The following is a 22412-nucleotide window of genomic DNA, read 5'->3' on the forward strand; positions in this document are numbered from 1 at the left end:
CTGCATCACCTGAGGCTGACTGCAGAATCAATGGAATGGGGAAGAGTTTGGAGGAGCCAGGAGAGAGGGTTCAAAGGGCCATAAAAAAAAGTGTGTGTGGGGGGACTTAAGCAAAGTGAGTTCTGCAAAGGAGAAGCCGGGGAGAGGGTTTGCAGAGAGCCTGCTGTCCTTGGCCTTTGGAGGTAGGTATCAAGTGTCTGTGAAATGTGAGACTTGCTTTGGATGTCTCCAGTTCAGGAAGACCCTCTTAAGAAGGCAGCAGTGAAGGTTTGGGTGAGGGGCTGGTGGGGAGCATGGGCTGCCGTGTTAGGGTGCTGGAGAGCAGGTCTGCCCGTAATGGGAGAACAGACACCAGCCTGCAGTGGAGGGGTTGAGAAGGGTTTTTCGGGCTGTTTTGATGCCATGGCAAGTTTAAACTGAGATTTGAACATCTTGTCTGGGCACTGCTGCCCCCAGCACTGTTGCTGGCAGCTGCTCCAACCTCTGCTGCATTCAAAGTGGATGTTTTGAGTCTCCTGTGTTTGGGGAGCACATCACCTCGGGAAAAAATCCAAATAAGCCAAACTTTTTGTGTGTGTCCTGACCACCTGCTAAGTTCTGGCCTCTTTCCTCCACTCCTGCACCCTAACCTTCCATCGACTTGCTGCTGTTGGGTTGTTCCTGATGTGTTTTTGTTCTGGTGTATTGCACATTTGTTGCCCTGCCCAGAACTGAAGCTATTTTATTCTCTTACTCAGTGCTTTCATTCCTCCGAAGCTCTTTTGCTGCCGTGTTACAGCTTCTGCTCGCCACCCCTGCTCCTCGGGGCCAGCAGTGCCCTGCAGCACCAGCATCCCCTTCCCTGGGCTGGGCAGACCGGAGGGGGAAGGGGCCGAGCTCCCTTGTTCCTGGGGCTTGCTGGCGCCGGTTGCTATTTCGGTGCTCCGAGGTGAGGCTGGACCCAGTTTCACGTTTATTTTAGGATTTAGCGCGTGTGAGTTGACTCACAGCCCATAAAAAGCAGCCGCCAGCACTGCCCGGGCTCGGCTCCGCCCGGGCTGGCGCGCCCAGGGACAATTTTGGGTCCCCGCTGGGGTCCCCCCGAGGGGGGTCCGGGCCGTGGCAGCCGCAGGGTGGCAGTAGGGGCCGGCGGTGGCAGCGCGTCCCTGCGCCCACGGGCACCCGCACCGCGAATTACCGCCCCTCGTCAACGGCAGGGGCCGGCAGCGAGCCCCGACGTGCTGGGCACCGCTGCTCTCTGACGTCATGGGCAGCCTCTGACCTCACACGGAGAGAGCGTGACCATTGGCTGAGTGCTGTGTGACCTCATGGGCAGCCTCTGACCTCACACAGAGCCAGCGTGACCATTGGCTGAGTGCTGTGTGACCTCATTGGCAGCATCTGACCTCACACAAAGCAAACGTGACTATTGGCTAAATGCTGTGTGATGTCATGGGCAGCCTCTGACCTCACATGGATCGAGCGTGGCCATTGGCTGAGTGCTGTGTGACCTCATGGGCAGCCTCTGACCTCACACAGAGCCAGCGTGACCATTGGCTGAGTGCTGTGTGACCTCATTGGCAGCCTCTGACCTCACACAGAGCCAGCATGGCCATTGGCTGAGTGCTGTGTGACCTCGTGGAAAGGGCGGTGCTGAGTGGCTGAGAGGGGTGCTTAGGGACAGTGTGTGAGCCCATTGGCTCAGCCCTGTGATGTCATAGGAGAGCAATGGCGGTCACTGGCTGGTTTCTGGGTAGCCGTGCGAAGGACAGGGTCGTTATTGGCCGAGGTTCCATTGCCTCATCAGTGAGCCTGTGACGTCACGGGGAGCATGTGTTCATTGCCGGGCTGAGCACGATTGCCATGATGTCATGCAGTAGTAGGGCGCTCATTGGACAGTAGCATGTGACATTGCAGGGCTGCCTGTGACAGGAAGCGCAACAATCGCTGACTGGCAGAGAGTGACATCACAGGGCAGTGCATGACCTCACAATGGCACAGACACTCATTGGCTGGCAGGGTGTGATGCTCTTGGACGGCCCATGACATCATGGGGGAGGGGGGTGCTTACTGGCTGGCATGGTGTGATGTCGTGCAGCAGCCTCTGACATCATGGAGGAGGCAGGTGCTCATTGGCCGTCAGGCTGTGACTTCTAGGAGCAGCACATGACTTCATGGAAGAGGGGACACCTCATTGGTCAGCAGTGTGTGACATCCTGCGGCAGCCCGTGACCTCATGGGTGAGCGGGCGCCCATTGGCTATTGCGTGTAACCTCATGCGGGACCGCGCGCCCATTGGCCGCCGGGCCGTGACGTCACGGCAGACGGGCCGCTCATTGACGGCCAGCGCGGGAGCGCGAGTGGCGCCGTCTGGCGGGCGCGAGCGCCGGCGCTGCGCGGCGCCGATTGGCCGGCGGGCGGGGCGGGGCGGGGCCGGGGGGCACGTGCCGGCGGGGCCCCGCGGGGGCGGGCGGCGATTGGTCGGGCGAACGCGCGCGTGCCCGCGGCGCGAGCGGGCGCGGGGGCAGCGCATGCGCGGGGCGGCGCGGGCGGGCGGCGATGGCGGCGCGGGGCTGATGGCGGCGGCGGGGGCGGCGCTGCGCTGAGGGAGCGGCCCCGGTCCCGGTCCCGCCCGGCCCGACATGGGCAACGAGGCCAGCCTGGAGGGCGGCGGCGACGACGGGCAACTGCCGCCCGCCGCCGCCGCCGCCGCAGGGGCCCCGCCGCCGCCCGCCGCCGCCGCCGCCAAGCCGCCTTCAGCACCGGGCGGCGGCGGACAGCTCCCGCCCGCCGCCGGGCCCAGGTCAGAGCGCGGGGCGGGGAGCGGCGCGGGGCGCGGGGTCGGGGCGGGCTCCGAGCTGCGGGGCGCTGCCAGGGCGCGGGGCGCGGCTGTCGGGGGGTGCGGGCGCGGGGCAGCAGCGGTGGCGGTGCCGCTGGGGGGGCGGGAGGTGCAGCCGTGTCGGGTGAGGGGTGAGCGGTGCCGGGGTGCGGCGCAGAGCTGCGATGGGGCCGCTGCGGGGCTGCAGGGGCGTCTGGGGGCAGGAGGTGCCGTGCGGTGCCGCTCTGTGGGGCGAACGCAGGCAGGTGAGACAGGAGGGTGCACGGACTGCGAGCCGAGGGAGAGACGGTGCGGCCGCGGGGTGTGGGCAGAGGGCCAAGGCAGGTGAGCGAGGTGCAGGGGGCTCCGGGAGGTGATGGAGGCACCCGAGGCTGGTCACTGCTGGAGGGTGCTGCCCCAGGGGAGCTGGCAGCTCGGGGACACCCGTGGGTGCTGGGGAGAGCAAAGGTGCGATTTGGGGCTGGGTGTGGGAGAGGGATGGAGCGCCCCGGGAGGAGTGTCGTGTTTGGGGGGCAGGAGAAAGCGGGGTGCTGCCCGGTGGGCAGAGGTCCAGCAGCAAGCGGGGCGGCATAAGGAGAAGCGAGGGTGGTTCGGGGTTGGTGGGTCTGGTCTGGATTGGAGGATGGTGCCTGGCAGCACACGGCTGAGAGCACTGGGGCATGTGAGCGCCCCAAACGTGGCCACCCCAAATGTGACCCCTCCCAAACGTGGCCACCCCAAGGGGAGCCAGCACCAAACGGGAAAGGTCGTTATGTAACAGGAGGGACATGCAGCCCTGCCAGGAGTCATCGGTGCAAAACCTCGCAGGGAACTGCACCGAGCCGTTCTCCTTCTGCCAGGCAGCGCCAGCTGCGAGGGAGACACTTCGGAAGCGAGTGTGGGATAAGAGATATTCCTTAAAAGAAAAAAGCCAATCCTAAAACATCATCCTATCTGAAAAGAGAAAGGCAAGGTGCAGAAAGTTGCACAGAGGGATGCGGAGGACTCGGTGGGTGGTTCGCCCTCAGTGTGTGGCCAAGGCAGTGGCATTCAGGGCTCTTCGCCTTGCCTGGGCAGTGATGAGTGCTGCTGGTCGTGCCACTGTGTTGCTTCAGACAGGGAAAATCCAGGTGGGAGCCTGAGCGGGAGGCTGCAGTCTTGCCTGGCAGTGGGCTCTGTCTTGCTGGGCTGCAATGGCTGCTCACAGGCACACCGTAACATCCAGTGGGCTTCAGGGATGCTACAGCTGTGGGCAGGCTTCTGTCTGTGAGATCCCTGAGAGCTTTCACACAGTGAGTGTGAAAAAATTAACTCTGAAGGAAATTGTGCTCATTTTCCTTTGCATTTTTCTCAGTTTCCCTTGCTAGAGAGTCACAACCCCTCTGCTTTGGATTCTGGCAGTGAAAAGTTGTTTGTAACTGCTTGAACAATTTAAAATTAAATACCTGTGGGGCTGTTTAGGCTGCTGGAATGAGAGGAGCCAAGGAAGCCATGCAGGTCTGCTGTTTCTGTCCAATTCTGGCACTGCTCCTCCATTTCTGTCCAGTGTCTGTGTTTGCTGTTGTGTGGTGCTGGGGGTTCCAGGGGCTCTTAGGGTCCTGGAGCATGCAGGGCTGCTGGGTGGAGGGGCAGAGTCTGTAGACTGGCCGTCCACGCTCCTCTCCTGCCAGAAACACCAGGTTGTTTTTTCCGGCCATGCTCCAGCCCTCACGCACTGAGCTGATGCTCCTGTGCCTCCTGGGAAGCTGCTGCTGGGGAGCTGCCCTCCCTTGCAATTAATTAAAGCAATTAAAGAGGTGGGCCAAGCGAGGCTGTGCCGTGGAGCAGCAGCGGGATGGGGACGATGCTGAGCTGTGCCAGTATTTAAAACCGAAGCGTGGGAGGGGTGTGGGGGGCTGAGATGACATGGAGGGATTTTAATTCAAGGTAGCAAAGTGGCAATGAAGGGAAATCAGGCCTCGAGAAGAAAGTGCTTTTGTGAGGTGAGGGAGTGGGCACATAAGACAGACCATATGTTGTGAAAGGTTCAGCAGAGCACAGGATGTGCTGGCCAAGCAGTGAGCGTGCAGTGCAAAAGGTGCTGCTCCAGAAATCTCAAGTGGCCAGAGAAAGTGAGTTTCTTTCAATATCAGAGCAATTCTTTTTTTCCCTCTGAATTAAGTAACCTAGATCCACATGTAAGCCAGTGAAAACCATGATAGCATGACTTCTCTGTGCCATTTTTCACAGTTAGCTTTGTGTTACACAGAGAAATAGCTTGAATACCATATAGGGGCTACCCTGGATTTCAGAGTCTTGTGTTTAAATCCCAAGAACAGCTTCTAAGAACTGTGCATCCACTATGAAGATACTTCAGAGAGTAGAAACCACAAATAGGAGTAGCATCTTCTCACTAAGTTGCAATGTCTACCACTATTTATAAACTTTGATTTTTTTGCTTGCGTGCTTTGCCGAGGCACGGGGGAGCCAGAGGTTGGAGGGAAGCTGGGAGCAATGCTCAGCTCTGGGGTGGTTTGGCTGTGCCAGCAGGATGCAGCTCTGGAAACGGCCAGCGTGGTACAGGGTGGAATCGGGCAAGGAGTTTGCAGTGCAGAGCTCAGCCTCGTGCAAGGAGCTGCTGGAATCTCACCTGAGGAGGCTGTGCCTGACTCTGGGACTCCAGCAAGGAGAGACTGAATCTGAGGAGGGAGGGCAGGGTTGCTGCTGGTCTGCTCAGACAAACAGAGCCTCTGGCCTGAAAGGAGGTGAATGGCTGGGGCACCATTAACCTGGAGGATCAAAGAAACCCAGCTTGGTTGCTGATGCACTTGGACAGAAAGCTTTCCAGTGCCTGGCAAGTTCTAGTCTGTTCCTCCAGAGAGACCCTCTAAGCAGAAGGGACAAGCTTGTTTCATGGAGTGGATGGATGGATGGATGGATGGATGGATGGATGGATGGATGGATGGAAGGATGGATGGATGAATGGATGAAAAAGGCTTGGATGGCAGAGCAGTGATGATCCCAAGTTCAGAACTGTAGCTTGGGGCACAGAGCTTTACATGGCTGGTTTTCCTGGTAACCTGCAGAAAGAATGGCTGCTTCTGATTGTATGTGCCTGATTTATGCTGGATTCATTCAGGTTTTTGGTCTCCCTGCTGCTCACTGTGGAGCTTGTAAAAGGCTCTCTTTGACACCTGGATGCATGAGCTCAGGCTGAGGGGTGGGAGAGGGGAAGAGGGGCAGTCTCCTGGGAAGCACTGAGGAGCAGCCACAAACTCAGGGGCTGTCTGTGGGAGCAGCAGTGCTTTCAGCGCCGCTGTTCCTCTGGAGCTGGGTGATGCACTCTGCCAGCAGCCAGGCGGGCTGCAGGCTGCGAGGCTGGGAGGGAGCTCGCTCCCATGACACACTGGCAGAGGTGCCAGGACCTTTGTTTTCCACGCTGTGGGTCATACCCCAGTATTTCTTAAGCCTCAAGACAGGCTGTGAGCTGAAGGTCTAGAAGCAACCAAGAGGGAATATCTCCGGTACTGCGTGGTAGCACCTTTGGCATGGGCTGTGAGCTCCCTCAGAGCCTTCCTTGGCTTGGAACAATGGCAGGGCAAGTGCTGATCCTGTTTAGCCTGCTGTACATTCAGCATTGCTCTGTTTGGCAGGTGATGGAGCTTGAAATAAAAAATCTGGTGATAGGGAAGAGCATAGGAGAAACAGAACTGAAAGAAAGCCCTTTAAATAGAGAAACTTTGACAAACCAGTGCAGTTTGGATGCTCCCGTTTACCCTCTCTGTAGCTCACTTGAGTGTGCTTGTTGGCTTGCCATAAAGTGCCATCACAATGAGAGATAAAAAGTTTATACATGAAGATATTTGTTTTTAAAAAAGCAACTTTGCTTCTTTCTTTTTAAATGGGCACTTTTCCCAAGCTTGCAGAAATGAGTAGTCGATGTCCATTTTCATATGACTGTGCTAGAAATAAAACCAGACTGTGTGATGGGGAGTCAGGCTGCAGAGAGGGCTCACGCTCACCTGGAGAGCCCAGAGAGCCAGCTCCATCCTCATCTCCATGCTCTGCTCTCCCCAAAGGCTCTGAGCCTGCACAGGATGGGGCAGAGGCATCACCAGCAGAGGCATTGCTGGGAATTTCCTCAAATATGAAAATAGTTTTTCCCTGGCTGGGCCATGGACTGGCAGTCTGGAAAAGCCTGCCATGCTTCTGCACTTACTGAGCATTAGTTTATTTGCTGCAAGACATTTGGAGGGGCAGGAGGGAACTGAGGCTGGATTTAAGTGAGAAGGAGAAGAACAGATACGCAATGGTTTGAGATCATTAAACTTGTGTGTGAGCAAAACAAAAAGGAGTAGAAAATGGTGTACATGATGGATCGAGTCAAAATATTTGTGGTGTTAAATACCCCACTGGGCATCAGTTTATCTTCTCTCATGATGGGCAGGCGGTGCTGGCTGTGACACAGTGCTTTGCGTTCTTGTGATTGCTCTGACAGCAGCCATTAGGCCACTGAATCCAGACGGCACAATTCTGGGTGCTTAAGTGACTCCAAAACCTCTTCTGGGAATGTGCTCATCAATATTCACAGTGTTTGGCATCAATTATTAATGCCTTTATTTCCAAAACAAATACACAGATTTGCAGTCTGCCTCACAGGTCGGGGTTTCTCACTGCGGGATCCAGCCTGGATGGTGGATCTTTACCCCTTGCTTTTGCTGGGTTAGGGGTTCCTGGGATGTCCCTGCAGTGCCCACTTCTGCTCAGAAAGGATATAGAAGAATTTGGAGGGATTGATGTCCTTTGCTGTGTTGGCTTGTGCAGAAAAGTTGGAGGAGTCCTTGGCTGCCTCTGGTACAACTGGAAGCTACGGCAGGGCCGCTTCCTTTGCACTGGAAAGCTGAGTGCTGATGGGTCAGCCTTCTAGTGGAAGGTGTTCCCCATGGCAGGGGATGGGAACTAGGTGATCTTTGGGGTCTCTTCCAACCCAAACCATCCTTATTCTTTTGTTGATGCTCAGGAATGGAGCCACAGCTCAAGTGGCCACATCCGTTTGGGCTGGTGAGTCCCTCCTCATTGTTGCTCATGTTGAGCTGGCTTCTGCCTCTCCACTCCTGCTTCTCCAGCGTGCTGCAATAAAGCTGTTTCTTTTCTCTGCTGTGTGAATCAAGCACATATTTGATGTTTCCCATCATGTCTCCAATTCAGTGCAAACAGATAGTCAGTGCTGTGGCATATTCCTGCAGTTTATATGAGTTTGGGGAATACTTGATGTGCATCTGGACTGGCAGAACACCACAGCCTGCCTGCCACACAGCCTCTCTGCACAGCCGTCTGCACCGCTTCCCCGGCTGGGGCTGGCGCTGGGGCTGGCCCAGGGTACTTTTCCAGCAATCCTTTTCCAACATCAGGCTAATTTCCTAGCAAATGAGGTGCCCCTTGGGAAGGATGGGACAGGCAGTGAGGGTGCAGAGAGTGCTTCCCAAGAGCAGGTAGCGCAGTAGGGTGAAACAGTTTCATGGCAAAGGAGTCCTCTTTTTCACTGAATGTGACAATAACGTTATCACGGGGACTTTGCTGCTGAGCGCCGCTGCTCCAGGATGTTCCTTGGGTTTCTTTTTTGGCCAGTGAGTGACAGCAAGTGCTGATGGTCATCCCAGTCCCACACATTTTAAGCTGTTATTCGTCTGGAATTTGAGATGGTCGCTGTTGAGCCATCACTGTGTTTTCAAATGTCTGTTTGAATGACAGATTTGTTATTTTTGTATCAGTCTTTGAGCACGACTATCCCTACGAACAAGTTTTTTTCTCTTTTTTCGTGCTTGGAGGTGCTAAGCTCCGGCGTGACCCCGAGGTGCTGCTGTGCAGCCTGTCAGTCATCGATGAGCACCGCTTTTCATGTCACTGATGCTGGGAGGTTTTTATGAATGTGGTGAGCTGCCTCCTCACTGAGAGCACCCAGCACCTCCAATGTGCTATTCAGGAGCCCATAGGAGCAATCAGCATCACTGGACCCTATTAACGCTGGCCTGGGCTTGATGGTGGGGCTGGAAGGGATGTTCATGAGGTGCTCTGCTCATGTTTAATACCAAAGATGGCTTAACTACACTGACGGTGGTGTCTCGCTCTCTCTTGGCCTCTGCAGCTTTCCTAGTGTGTGTTTGATATTGAAGAGAGACCCCAGCCCCATTAAGAGACTGGGAACAGTGGGTTGGGAGGGCAGGAGACAGCAGCTCCCTGCCCATGTTGACAAGTCAAGAAAAGCACCTCTGAATGCAATTTTTATTTTGTTTTCTCTTATTATTTGTGTAAGTGCCATGGTTTAGCCTGAGACGGGGAGGGAATCCGCCCTCCAGCCTGGCTGCTGGCACTGGGTGGCAAAGATGGTTATGATGGCTAGCAGACACACCTCTGCAGTTCAGAGGCCCATGCTAGCCAAATGGTAATGAAATGTGTGTTAAGAGGGAGCATAAATAAGTGTAGAAGCAGATTACCAGACAGAATAATGGGACGTGTGATCACAGAAGGTTTAAGTAAAACTGTCGCCTTTGAATAGACAAAGTTGCCCTCAGTCCAAAACTATAGTTTCTGTGATGAGCAGCAGATTAGCTGTTCTTACTGGCTTCATTCCCCCCTGAAGATGTGATTAAATAGTTTGGTGCATTCTCTTTTTTCAAAAATGATTTAGTTGAGTTTCTAGGTCATTGTCAATAGAAGAAAAATGTTCGTGTATTTAATGCAGTAGAGTGCATAGGCATCTTCTAAGAGGAGCTACAACACAAACCCCTCTCCTGCCCAGTCTGTTCCCAGACTTCTCTCCTGTCCCTGTCCTTAGCACAGGATGGAAGAGCCTTTACACCTTCTCCCTAGAACAAGAAGATCAATATCTCCATCTGGAGACTGTTAGCGCTCCCTGGGCTGGGCACGGCTGTCCAAGAACCAAGTGACTGCAGTGGGCTGTGCAAGGTGCTGCTGGGGAAAGGTGGAAGCACAGGCCTGGGGGAAACCTCGGCCATTAATTGCTGGTAGACATCATTAGACTCCCCATCACACCGCCACTAACGAGGTAATGACTGAGATCCTAAATGAGACACTCTTCTCTTATGGAGGCAGACTGGAGAGCTCGGGTTGTTTGCTCTGGAGAAGAAAAGGCTCCAGGGGGACCTTAGAGCCACCTGGACCTCTTCTCTCGTCATGTGTAGGTCCTCATGAGAAGAGTATTTCCTGTCCTCTTGGAGGGTTTCCTCTTTTTTGATAGCTGGAACTGAACTTAGAGCAAGCAGATGCTGCATGGAAAAGGCATCCATGCTGCTTGGGAAATGTTGAGAATTTTGAGGGTTTTTGGGCATGTGTGACTAACTGTTCTTCACTCAGTTCCAGGACCTGACAGGGACCACAGCCTCTCAGACATGACAAAGCAGTTTCCCACGCTGAATAGCTTTCAGATGAGGATTTGACAGCTCCTCTGAAGGACGTAGAAGAAAAATCACCATGAATCAAAATGTCATTCGGTTTAGATGTGGCCAAATCCCGCATTAAGCCGGGATATCCAAGGGTGGCAGGACCTCCTCGATCCAGCCCAGAGTGCAGGAGGCCTTGCATGGCAGGGACACTTGCAGAGGCCAGATGTCAATAGCTGAGAGCAGCCCCTGAACCTTTTTTTCTCTCTGTTTCCTTGCATACCAGTGGAACATTGCTTTCTAGCCTGTCTTGAGTCTTTCCTGGCCTTGGGGGCTCAAGGGCATTTCCAGCTGCTGAGAGGCTCAGAGCCTGGTTCTGGTGGAGATCCCTGTGCAGGACCAGTCCTGAGGGTTGTAGCATCCTGAATAGGGAGATTTATTTTGAAATTTGCCTTTATTTGTGGATTTTTAGCTCTGTTAGGAGAGGCTTGGAGTATGCAGCCTCTTCTGGCGTGATCTCGGGTTGCTTCTCAGGTTGCTCCATCCTCAGAAGTTGCATGTGGGTATGAAGTCAATGTGAGATGTGTCTTCTTCAGCTGTTGAATGAATCCCAAGGGGTTTGGTGCTCTTAACCCACCTGAGACCCAAATGGGTCTGCCATGGGCTTTCCAGCAGAAGAAAGAGTCTGTTGGTAGCTTGTGCCCTTCCTTCATCAGTCTAGACATCAGGAGAATGAAAAGATTTTGCCATATTTAATGTCTGCAAAAGGATGAAGTTGTGCGTGGGAATTACTTGCAAAGATTGACATGTTGTAGCTGCTAACCACCCTTTTTTTTTATTATTTAACCAAAAAACAGATTGCAGCCTGGGAAAAGCAGCATGTTGTTGTTTTTTTTTTTTTCTTTCATCTTCTAAAGAAAACATTTCACTTATAGATATGTGAATTTATGCATTATAAAATAGGAATAGTTGAAAATTGGAAATGTATAATAAGTTCTTAAGGGACTTGATAATTTGCCTTTGTCGTGTGAAAAAAACCCAAATCAGCTGATAGTACAAAGCTTATGAAAGGCTGGGGAAAATGTGGGGCTGAACTAGATCTTTTTCCATGTTGACTCCAAACCGTACTTTTTCTTTTGATGAAACATGAAATTACTTTTAATTTATTTTGTTTCAATCCCAGTTACATAAACTATTATTTGATTGTACAGCTGGACTGAAAAACTGTAGGAGGTCTCACATTTAGGATTTTGCTGCCTCTCTCTCATTAAGCCTACAGCCTGATTTCTTTAAATGCACCTATTAATCTTCTTAGGGAGACAAATTGTTGTTTGGTGGGGTTTTTCTTTCTCTTTTTTTTTTTTTTTTTTTTTTAACACTAACCTCCCAGTTAACTGGCAGAGTAAACTCTGCTGGTTTGCAGCCTTTGCAGGTAGGGCTGGGCTGCAGCTGGGCACCGCAGTGCCAGCAGCGCCTGTCGCCTTGGTGGGCTGGGTTTGGTGTGTTCAGCTTAAACACCCGAGGTGGTCCCAGCCTGAAGTGTTCTCATCGTGCTCAGCAACAACCTCCGAGCCGACAGGAAGGAGTAAATGTATTTTTTTCCATTTTAATTTTGCCGTAGGCTACTTCAGTAGTTCATCTGCGGTAACTTGCCAGAGAAGTGGCTGCCCCATCCCTGGAAGTGTTCAGGGCCAGGCTGGATGGGGCTTGGAGCAACCTGGTCTAGTGGCATGTGTCCCTGCCCACGGCAGGGGGGTTGGAATGAAATGATCATTAAGGTCCCCTCCAACCCAAATAGTTCTGTGATTTTATGAACTTCTGTTGCATTTTTGATTTCCAGTCTTAGACTCATGGGGTTCCAGGTTTGAGACCCGTTAATGTAGTCCTTGTAGGACCAGCAGTAGGACACAAAGAACTCCATGTTGTCCTTCAAGTGTGCAGATTTTTCCCATATTTTCTCTCAGATGCATCAGCTTTTTTGTCTCCTGCCCACCAACAATAAGCCACCGTAATTTGGGTTTCTTCTTCCCTGCTCATCACAGGAGTTCTCAACCCCCTGGGCAAGCGATGGCCCTTTGGGATGCTGCCCTTTTGAGCCTTCTCCGCTCTCCTCTAGTGGGAATGGCTCTTGGGAGGGTGAGGGAACTGCAGTGAGTCTCAAACACATCCCTGGGCTGCACCGGCTGTGATATGAACTGGTGAGATGTCTGGAGCAGATAGTGCTGGAGCGCATTGTGCTGGGGCCGGGCGGCAGCGGCAGCTCTCCGGAAATACTCCTGACGCCGGCGTACGTGAGGAGGTGATGGTGGGTGCTGCTCTCATCCCTGTAAAACACACCATCCTTTGTATTTAGGGCGGATCTGTAGTCCCAAGGAGCAAAAATATCCAAGGCTTCTCCTTTTCCCACCTGTGTCTAAGTTGTGGATGTTTTGCTTGGGAATCCTGTAGCTGGGGAGCACCCCAGGAAAAGAGGTTTTCGTTTATATAGCATATTATATAGGACCTTTTGTGATGGTGGTGATTTTCAGAGCCCATTTACCACTATATTAGATGAGCTTTTGACTGGTCACGCACTGCAGTTATGACAGAACATCGGTTCCTGTTGGAGTGGAAAAGATGATCCCTATCACTACATTACATGCCACTGATTACCTCAACCTGGTGAAAATAAGGCATCCAGAAACATCCCTCTGTGAGGAAACTGTGAAGAGGTGTCTCCTTAGGCATCCCTTTTCTGCTTTATTTTATCTGTCTTCCTCATCTTCCTCTCTCTCCTCCTCCTGCATTGTTAATGGGTGTTAAGCACTGGTTAACGGATTAGGATAGGATTCCTCTTGGCCCTACAACTCAGTTTTGTCCAACCCATCCATGACTACCTATTTAATTTTGATTTTTTTATTAAGTGAAAATATAGACCCAAACACTCTCAATTGACAAATTATCACACCTTCCTTTTTCTTTGAAATACACCAACAAAAACCAACCAGCTGCTCTGGGTAGGAATAAAGTGCCTTCTGCTTCTCAACGTGTCTAAAATTTCCTTCACTTACCAACTAAACTTCTCAGCCTTAAATTTTACCTGCTGCCATTTGTGCCGAGCTAAGCCTTCCGAGGGTTCTGCAAGGACAGATACATCAAATATTCAGATGCCTCCATCTCTGTGGGGACAAATGTTCTGGGCTGAGGTACGTGCAGCAGGGAAATGCAGGCAGGGACAAGGAGCCTCAAAGAGTTGCAGAAGCTGGAGAAATGTTTTCCTTTGATCCTATAAAGAATTTGGCAGGGGAATTTCAGCCTCTTCTATTTCAAAAGTACATTTAAACTAAACAGCTTGAGATATTGAAGTTGATGGTGTCTCTGACAGTATTCATAATGTATTGTTCCTTGGGTTTCCTTTACCTTTCCTGTTGTGAATAATGAGTTTTACACATAAAAACATAATTCTGAGTTTGGTTTACCATTCCAATTCATATCTCTGAAAACCAGAAAGTGCAAATGTAAGACACAAAATCACTGATACTGAGCCCATCCAGTGCCAGCCCCCGGGCAGTGTCCCACCAGGCACTTGCAACCACAGTCTTAAATAACAGACATTTTTGGACCCTGTGAGCTGGTGTGGGGAATGTCAGGGAGAAAGAAACCTCTGCAGCTGAAAGTGTTTCTGACAAACCTAACCTGATGTGAAGGTGTTGTTTAAAGGCTTCTGGCCGTGTTGGACACAGATTTCTTCTCCTCACAGGGAAATGTGGGCTCATCAGTTTTTCCATGTACCCCTCCACACGTGCTGTATTTGGAGCTCTTCATGGGGGATCAGGTGATGGCTGTTTCCTCCGTCCCTGCCCAAATGATCTCTTGATTGCTCTTCCACACCTCGGATATCCGCTCTCCTGGTAACCTGAGGCAACAACAAAAAAATAGAATTAAGGATCTAAGTGGCCTGGGGAACAGTTAAAGGGACTATTATGAGATAGGCAAAATGTGTAGAGGTGCAAAGACACAAGCTGCAGGATGGATAAAAATGCTGTGGTTTTTCACAGACACACACTAAAAATTAGCTCCTTTGTTTCATTTGCCCAGGCTCAGATAAATGAGGGTGCAAAGTCAGGATTTTTTGGTTGCTGCGTAGTCACCAGGAGCTGCCTGTCTCTCTGCAGTATGGCACTCTGATTTCCTCTCCTGGAAATTGCTTTTTAACTGTGTTTTTTCTTTCCTTTTTCTAAAAATACAAACCAGTTTCTTTCTGGTCTGTCATTACTGCCTCTTTTTTAACAGCACTTCTCTTTCTGATGGATCTTCCTATTTTTTTAATGCCTGGAATGAATGTTGTTCTTCGTTCTGGGCTGAGTTTGGTTGACTCAAGCTGTCATGGAGATGGATAATGATACATTTTTTGCATCAGATTTTAATTTTGGAGCATGAGTAGAACTCATCCAAAAGAAGGGCCCTGCAGTCTTCCCAGTTTCTTAATGGTTGAATACCAACTTCTTGTGGAAGGTGAAGTGTTAGGACCCTTGTGTGGTGTGGACATGACTGGGGATGTTGACCTGTTGGAGCCAGACCCCTGGACTGACCCCTTTTTGCCCACCTGTGACAAACGGTGCTCGTGTTGGATTCGCTTTGTGCAGCCAGCCAGCACCTGCAGGAATCCATCCAGCTCCTGGACAGAGTCAAGCCTGGATGCAAAAGGGAGAATTGCAAAACCAGACCTTGGTGCCACTCTTTGTGGGGAAGGAAGCCAGAAGCCAGTCAAGGGAACAGACTGCCTTTGCTCTTCTCTTTGAATTGCTTTCCAAAATGCATTTTTCCCAAAATAACTTAATTGTGTATTTTTTGGGGTGGATTGTTCTATATTTGTTGATGAGCATTAAATTGATGTTTTCTGAGAATGGTCCAACATGGCTTGCAGAACTCTCTGCAGAGCATCAGTGTCTGATTTAGAACCCATCAGTACATGTGGCTATGGTTGTTCTCTGTGCCTCACTCTGCATTTCTTGACCTTGGATTTCACCTGCCATGATGTTTCGAGACATCCAGCTCAGGAGAGCCTTCTACAGCTCTTTGCATTCAGCTTTAGCTTTGAATATGCTGAATAAATTTGCATGGCCCAGCAAACTTGTCCTTTCTTTATCCCCCCCTCCTTCCCAAGCCATTTATGAATATCCCATTTATCCCATGGCAAGATCCTGCACCTCTGCTTGTGAAAACCTGACCATCTGCCTCTATCCTTGGTGTCCTAAATCCTGATAAGTTATTAACCCATAAGTAGGATTCCCCTTATTTCTTCATCTTCTATTACTTCCTTCTTTCTCCCCTTTCTTTCTAGATTTTTATCCTGACAATTCTCCCACTTGAGATGGTTTTTCATACTAATTATTGCCTTTTACTCCTGTAGCTTGGTTGTTTAATGATATTGCTGTGTTATGGCCATGTCTTAAACTTTTTCTTGACGGTGCATGTTTTGCTAACAGGTGCCATGGAAACTTCCCTTTGTTACCCTTCCACCCGCTGCTTTTAATTTCTTTCTAACAAATATTCTCACTTTTTCTCTTCTTTTTTTCCTGGTTGTATCTAAAAATTATAGTAATCATGTGAATTTCTGTGGTTTTTTCCCAGTCCTGCAAATAGATTGAAGCCAAGTCTCTTACAGTCACCGCTGCTGAAAGTTTGTGTGTCAGGTTTGGCTCCTCAGAGCAGGCACATTCCTGTCACAGGATTAAGTCCAGAGCAGGTAGCTTCATTCTGCATTGCTTTAGGGAACAGCTAACGAACTAAACAAAAAACTGTGTCGCTGCTAATGAAAATCAGAGAGGCTCTCAAGGAGGGCGGGCGTGCGTTATAATCATAGATTTACAAGATAAGCTTTCACCAGCCGTGTGCCATAAAAATTCCTCAGCTTCATGCCATGGTTTATCTTTCGGCTTTGCTGGCATTTGGTAAATACAGAGCAGTAATTCATGGTGTTGGCTTTCCTGGGACAAAGGCCTTCAGTTAAGCGTGACTGCAGCAATCAGCTCTTCTACCCTTTAACTGCCAGAGCTCAGATGCAGGATGTGACTGGGTGAAGGCTGAGGAGAGTGGCTGCTCCTTGCCTGGGGTACTCTCCCCAGCATCCTCGTCCTTTCTGCTGCCCACAGTACTTTCAAGATTGTCATGGCTCTTTTATGTAATTTTAACACACACAAATGACTTGCTCACAGCAATCAGTTGTACCAGGGAAGGATATGGAGGCAACACTTTGAGTAGCTGAGTGGAAATCAGACTGAGGAGACGGCTGCAGCCCACACCTCTCCGTGGCTCCTGGGGACGTTTGTCCCTCTTTTAGCTGCTGTTTCCCTGCGTGCTCCTTGGTATTGGTCGCAGGGCCATAACTCTGTGGCACAGCTCTTCATCATTCATAGCAGACCTTCCAAATCCTGCAGTAAAGAGGAGAGGAGCTCTGCAGGCAGCAGCTCCCTTTCCTGTGCAGCCTGCAGCATGGCCACCCTCAGCCTCACCTGAATTAATGCTAAACGAGGGGCACTTGATGACCCCAGACCTACTGAGCATCCTCCCCTTCAGCAGTGTCCTCGGGTCCAGCAGCTGGGGTCACTGATGACTCCTGTTCCCTCCAGGTCTTCCCAAAGACTCCAAGGATTCACCTGCACTGAAAGCCCAAAGCTGACCTTCCAACTGCACCCATTCACTGGATGAGGTGATGTTCCTCCTTTGATCTTCCAGATACCTCCTAAGTGCCCAGAGAGAGGCAGAGAGGGATCAGATACCCCATAGGCTTTCTAGGATCTCTGTTCATCCCAGGCACAGTGAAGCCCTGGCTCTGCACCTGCACTTTCCTGGTTCTCATCACTGAGCTGTACAGCTCCTCGCACGCCGTGCAGCTGATGGCATTTTGATCAAGAGGTGGCTTCTGCTCTGTCTCTGGAAGATTTAAATGTAGTTTTCAGCTATCACAGAGGAAACAGATTTGCCCTGTCGCTGAAGTAGAATGAATATTGGACACTGCACTTACCCCTGGGATATTTTAATGCTTTGAAATTCAAGATCATTAATGTTCTCAGCAACAATTATATAATTTAAAAAGGAGACCCTGTTCAAACCTTTGAATCTTTATAGTGCCTGCTCCTGTAAAGCTATCTGAGAAGTGATCTCTTTGATATATATGGGACTGAGATTGTTACCTGCCAACTCTTCAGTCAGGCCCGTTTGCCTTTGGCTCTGAAGGGTTTGGCCAAAATCCTGACAGTGGTGGCTGCACGTTTCAGGCATCAGCAGCTGAAAGAGCAGCTCCCCAGAGCAGCATGGGGTGGTCTGCTGGGCACTCAGTGACCTTCTGGCTTGTGAGAGCTCATGGGAGAGATGCAAAACTCTGCCCTGACTCCAGTTCAGGTCTTGGGGTTCTCAGAGGCTGCTCTGGACTCTATAGGGATCAGTTGCCTTGCATTTAATTCCAGGTGTTCATTATGGTCTGTATAGGGTGTCTAACAGACATCTGACCTTGGGGTTCCTTGGGTCTGGGGATGTTGGTCTGGTGAGCAGGAGCAGCCACTGCTCTGGTTTTATATTGCAAAGTACTCTCAGGGAAATTACTCTTGGCTCATCCGGGCTAAGTGAGGTGCAAATTAAGTATTTGCTTGCCACGTAGCAAAATTAGAATGGTAAACAACAGAATAGAATGAAATAGGGTTGAAAATAAAGCATTTTGAATTGGAAGGGCCTTCAATGATCATTTAGTCCAACTGCAAATGATAATGATTCACAAACCTTTACAAAAAGGCAGTTGTGCAGGAATGAAAATAAGCAAGTAAATGCTTATTTAGAGCTTAAATCAGTCATAAACCCCTCTTCTGGTATGTAGGATTCAGCTAATAAGATGGCAGATGCCTCTCAACAGCCGTGCCTGACAGAGCAGCAGCAAGTGACATTGATGTGTTCTCCTGTTGCAGAGTCTGGATTAAACTAGACATGGAGCTGAGACAGAGAATAACTGGTCTGTGGTGGCTGTGTAAACTGGAAATCTCCTGGTTCTTGTTACCGTTCCATGGATGGCATTTTAAACGAAGGGAAAAACCAGCAGCAGCTCTAGTGTGTTCTCTCCTGCAGAAGCAGAGCCAGAGGAGCAAGCTGGCAGGCTCACCGTGCATGCAGCACTGCTCACCCCACGACAGCAGCACCCCTGGGGGAGGCTGTTAGTTTGGTGTGTTGGTCGCCAGTGGCTTGTGCCACCGCCCGCCTGGCAGCCCCTCCTTGAGGCCCAGCCCCAGCAGGGTGTAACAGTGAGGCAGAGGACTCCAGACTACCACATTTCTCTGTATGTATGAGAACAGGTATGAGGATAGAGGTTAAGGACCCAAATGATTTCCAGGCTGGGTGGAAGCAGGAGCTCAGATACACTGTCAGCATCAGGAGATGCGCTTTAGGGATGCCTCAGTCACCGGGAAAATGCCTGACAGAAGCTGCATCTTATTTGACGGGGATGAGGCAACCCTAGAGCACAAAGCTGCAGGAGAACAGGGTTTTTCCACTGCTCACAAAAGCAAGTCATTAAACACTGGCCTTTCACAAGAGTGCTTATGTTGCCATCTAATAAAATACTCCCTGACAGTTTCTAGTCACCGTTTCGTATTTTCTGTTTTGATTTCAGCTGTGTGGCATTCGCTGTTTTTAAACCATCCATTTCCAGAGTGATCCTCTTCCTGCATGGACATCGCTGTAATTAATTTAGGGGCACTTGGATTTAAGCAGGTGCTTAATTCTGAAACTGCTGGGGGCTTTTTTTTTGTCAAAGCAGAGCCCGATACAGGATTCCCTGTGTTGGATGTAGGACTTTCTAGAGCTACAAGCTGTCCCAGTAGAGCACCCAAGCTCGGGGTATATCTGAGCACCGCTAGTGTGAGATTTTCAGTGCACGGAGCTGAAACCAAAGGCCCTCCACATCAGACACTTCTTTTTCTGTTTATTTATTAAAAGGGTTGTCCTATTTTCTAGTCAGACTTGCTGACAGGCAGTGTATACCAGCTAACATTTGCTATTATCCCGTGCTGTTCCTTTGCCAACCCATAACCATTCAGAATTATGTCTTTCCAAGTCAAACCCAGTGCCATTTTGACCTAGAGTACAACTGCCTGCTTGTTTAACTACCTGTTTTTTTTTCTAAATAGGTTATTCTCAGTGATTCTTAAAATCAGTCATGTGGATGTTCACATCAGGTTTCAGTCAAACCAACTAGGTCAAATCTCTGCTCGTAGCTGAGCAGCTCTAATTCTTGTTGGTCAGCCCAGCCTCCCTCTTTTGGGTGTGAGTCTCTTCACGTGTCTCTCTTCATATTTTATCTTGAGGTGTTTGCTGCTCATCCCTTTGGTTTTACTGCAGATAAACAATCATTTCAATCATTTCCCCTCTTCTTCTACCCAGGTTTCCCTCTTTTTTTTTTTTTTTTTTTTTTTTCTACTAACAGAAAATACTTGCTTGTCCTCATTTTGCTGGCTTTTGATCTGGTTTTGAAGCTGGGAGCTCCGTTCCATGGACAAACTCAGCTCCTCTTTGAAAAGCCTGAGCAGGGCATGCAATTTGTAAAATCATGATGACACTGCCACTTATTTTCATGGTTTTTATCTACTACAATGCAGTAATTAGATCAGTTGTCCAGCAAGCAAGGACCCATTTCCCTTAGCACGAGGCAGAGGAAAGGATGCAGTCCGTGTTTCTCAGTTGCACAGAAGGGCTGCAGCTCCTGAAGGATTTACTCAGACCACAAATGCCAAGCTCCCATGGATGCAGTCACTGCCAGAGTTTTGTGGCAGCTGAGCAGGTGGATGTGGCCAGTGTGCTCAAGGCAGGGATGTGAAATTAGACAAAAACCAATAAATCAGTAGAAAACCAATGCTGTCTCTTGAACTTTCCCACACAAGTCAACAAGACTTGATTTACCAGCTGTGCATGTAGATTTTGTGCAATATTGTTATTGCTTGATTTTATAGCAGAGACATTAACAGTGTTGGCATTTACCTTGCAGTGGTTATTGCTCCCAAGTTAGCACCTCTGGTGAAAAAGGGCCTGTTGACATCTCTGGGGATGCTGGCTCCACGCCTGGGTCTTGCCTGTTAAATTTAGTGGCATTGGTGAACCTACTTGAGTGAAATTAGAGCAATTCCCTCCTACAGACCCTGACTTTACCTGGGAATTCCCAAATAAGAAAGCTGTACCAATTTACTGGCGGAGAATTGTAAACCAGTGCTATGTCATTGCATTGCTTTTATCTCCACTGATGCTGCTGACAGCTTTTCCCTGGTGCTGCTGTGGCATCAAAAGTCTGGTTTAGCACAAATCATGTTTTTCTGAAATTAAATATTAACCAGCAAGCAGTCTAACATTTGTTTTGGCTGTAAGTAGGACTTTGTTTTTAAAGCTTTCCCAATTTTTGTAATTTTAATGAAAAAAACTTATTTTTACATTAGGGGAAAAATCAGGCTTAAAAAATCTGAAGTGCTTGTGACATCTCACTCTGCTGAGCTTGGTTTTGTGGTGAATGCCTTTGACCCCTGGTTTTCCTTGTGCTGTTCATGCTTCTGGTCATCTTGGGCAGCTCTTCCCTCTCAGGACTTATCCATCTCCTCCCAGGGTGTTGTGCCAGCCCTAAACAGAAAGGCTGGTTTCCTATCCATGTCTGTTCCTGAGTGGAACTAGGGAATTTCTGGGCCTTTTCATCAGAAGTATCTGATGGAGAGGCAGAGCTGGATATGGATTAATGTCTCAGGGTGATTTTTAGCTCTGGGCTCTGCGGCAGCAACCTTGCAGCTTTACCTCCTCTCTTTCATGGAGCTGAGAGTTAATTTTTGTGGGTGCTTACTTAGCTTTGTGCTGGGAAATGGAGGGAGTTTTAGAAAGAAAGAAGAAAGACACAATTTTTCAATTTAAAAACAACGAAAAAAGGAAGGAAACAGTAGCTGGACACCCTCCCAGTGACTGTGGGCAGGTGAGTAGAGCTGCCTGCCTGCCCTTCTCGTGATAAAAAGCATTCATAGGATATCATCAATGAAAACTTTACCAGTGTAATTGTTAATACACTCAGTCAAACACTTGATATTCTTTACTTGTACAGAATTATTACTCCGTTGGTAACAGAGAGTGCAGCTGAGTTTGGATCCTGCTTTGAGATCTTTGACTCCGTATCACCCAATATTTCTAATTCAGCAATTAGGGCAGTGCAAAATCAATACATGCCCCATCAAATGGGGGAAATCCTGCCTTATTAATGCATTCCAATTTAATTGTTAATAGACACTCCAGTGGAACTGGGAGGAATTCTTTGGGACCGGTTAGCAGCCCAGTCTAGTTAACTATCTGTGATAAAGCCTGGAAAAAAAAACCAAAATAGGGCTGAGCTGCAGTTTGGGCTTTTGTAACAGGAAAAAAAAAGGATTCATAGATGGGTACAAATCATACAAATATTGGATCATCCTTGCAGAAGATGCAGTGAGCGTGGGCCTGTGTTTGATTCCATATGACTATTCTCATGTTCTTTCCTGAGGCATCTCTCCTGGATTGAGTTACTGTATTTGACAGACCAGATGATTTCTTCTGGTCTTAAAATTTCACGGGTATGTTCAACTGGTGCAAGTGAGAGACAGCACAGCCTGTGTCACAGGGGGGTTGAGGCATCCTGGATAATTATAAAATAAATAAATGCAGTGTTGGTAGAAGTGCATGGAGTGAAAGTGCTGCTGGGAATGGGATGGAGGTGGTGCCCGGCATTACTTAGCACTTGAAAAAGTGCAGGGAGCTGGGAGGGAGCTCGAGCCCAGTCTGGGAAAGCATCCCTGGAGCAGCACTGACCTGCCAGACAGTGAGCATCCAACCACCCTCCTCTGTCTTAGCGCCAGCAATGAGGCCCAGGGCAGAATAACAGCACCTGGTGCGTTGTTCCTCGTGGGCTTTTGTGTTTCCAAGAGAGCCACACTGTTTTGGGTAGGAAATGTGAACTTGTCTGTGTGTTATCTGACAGCTCCTTGATGGAGTCAGAATTCTTACTTGGTGGCAAGTATTTTTCGTATCAAATGGGGAAACCCCCCTGAATTTTGAAATTTGCAGTGGAATAGACTCACAGAATGGTTTGGGATGGGAGGGACCTTACAGACCATCTCATTCCACTCCCTGCCATGGGCAGGGACACGTTCCACTATCCCAGGTTGCTCCAAGCCTCATCCAACAGAATAACCAGAATAAACCATTCTGCTTTTCCA

At 49.6% G+C, this 22412-nt stretch overlaps 1 protein-coding gene across 2 annotated transcripts in view; it reads left to right on the plus strand.

The window, feature by feature from the left end:
* Positions 1-2504: 2504 nt before the first annotated feature.
* Positions 2505-22412, plus strand: part of BSN (bassoon presynaptic cytomatrix protein) — an 89271-nt gene continuing 69363 nt past the window's right edge. For both annotated transcript variants that reach the window (XM_038149214.1, XM_038149215.1), the window contains exon 1: positions 2505-2782. In XM_038149214.1, coding sequence (XP_038005142.1) covers positions 2622-2782 — 161 coding nt within the window. In that variant the 5' untranslated portion in view covers positions 2505-2621. The remainder of the gene's footprint in view (positions 2783-22412) is intronic.

This window comes from Motacilla alba, chromosome 12 (genome assembly GCF_015832195.1).
Source record: "Motacilla alba alba isolate MOTALB_02 chromosome 12, Motacilla_alba_V1.0_pri, whole genome shotgun sequence".
Taxonomy (NCBI): Eukaryota; Metazoa; Chordata; class Aves; order Passeriformes; family Motacillidae; genus Motacilla; species Motacilla alba.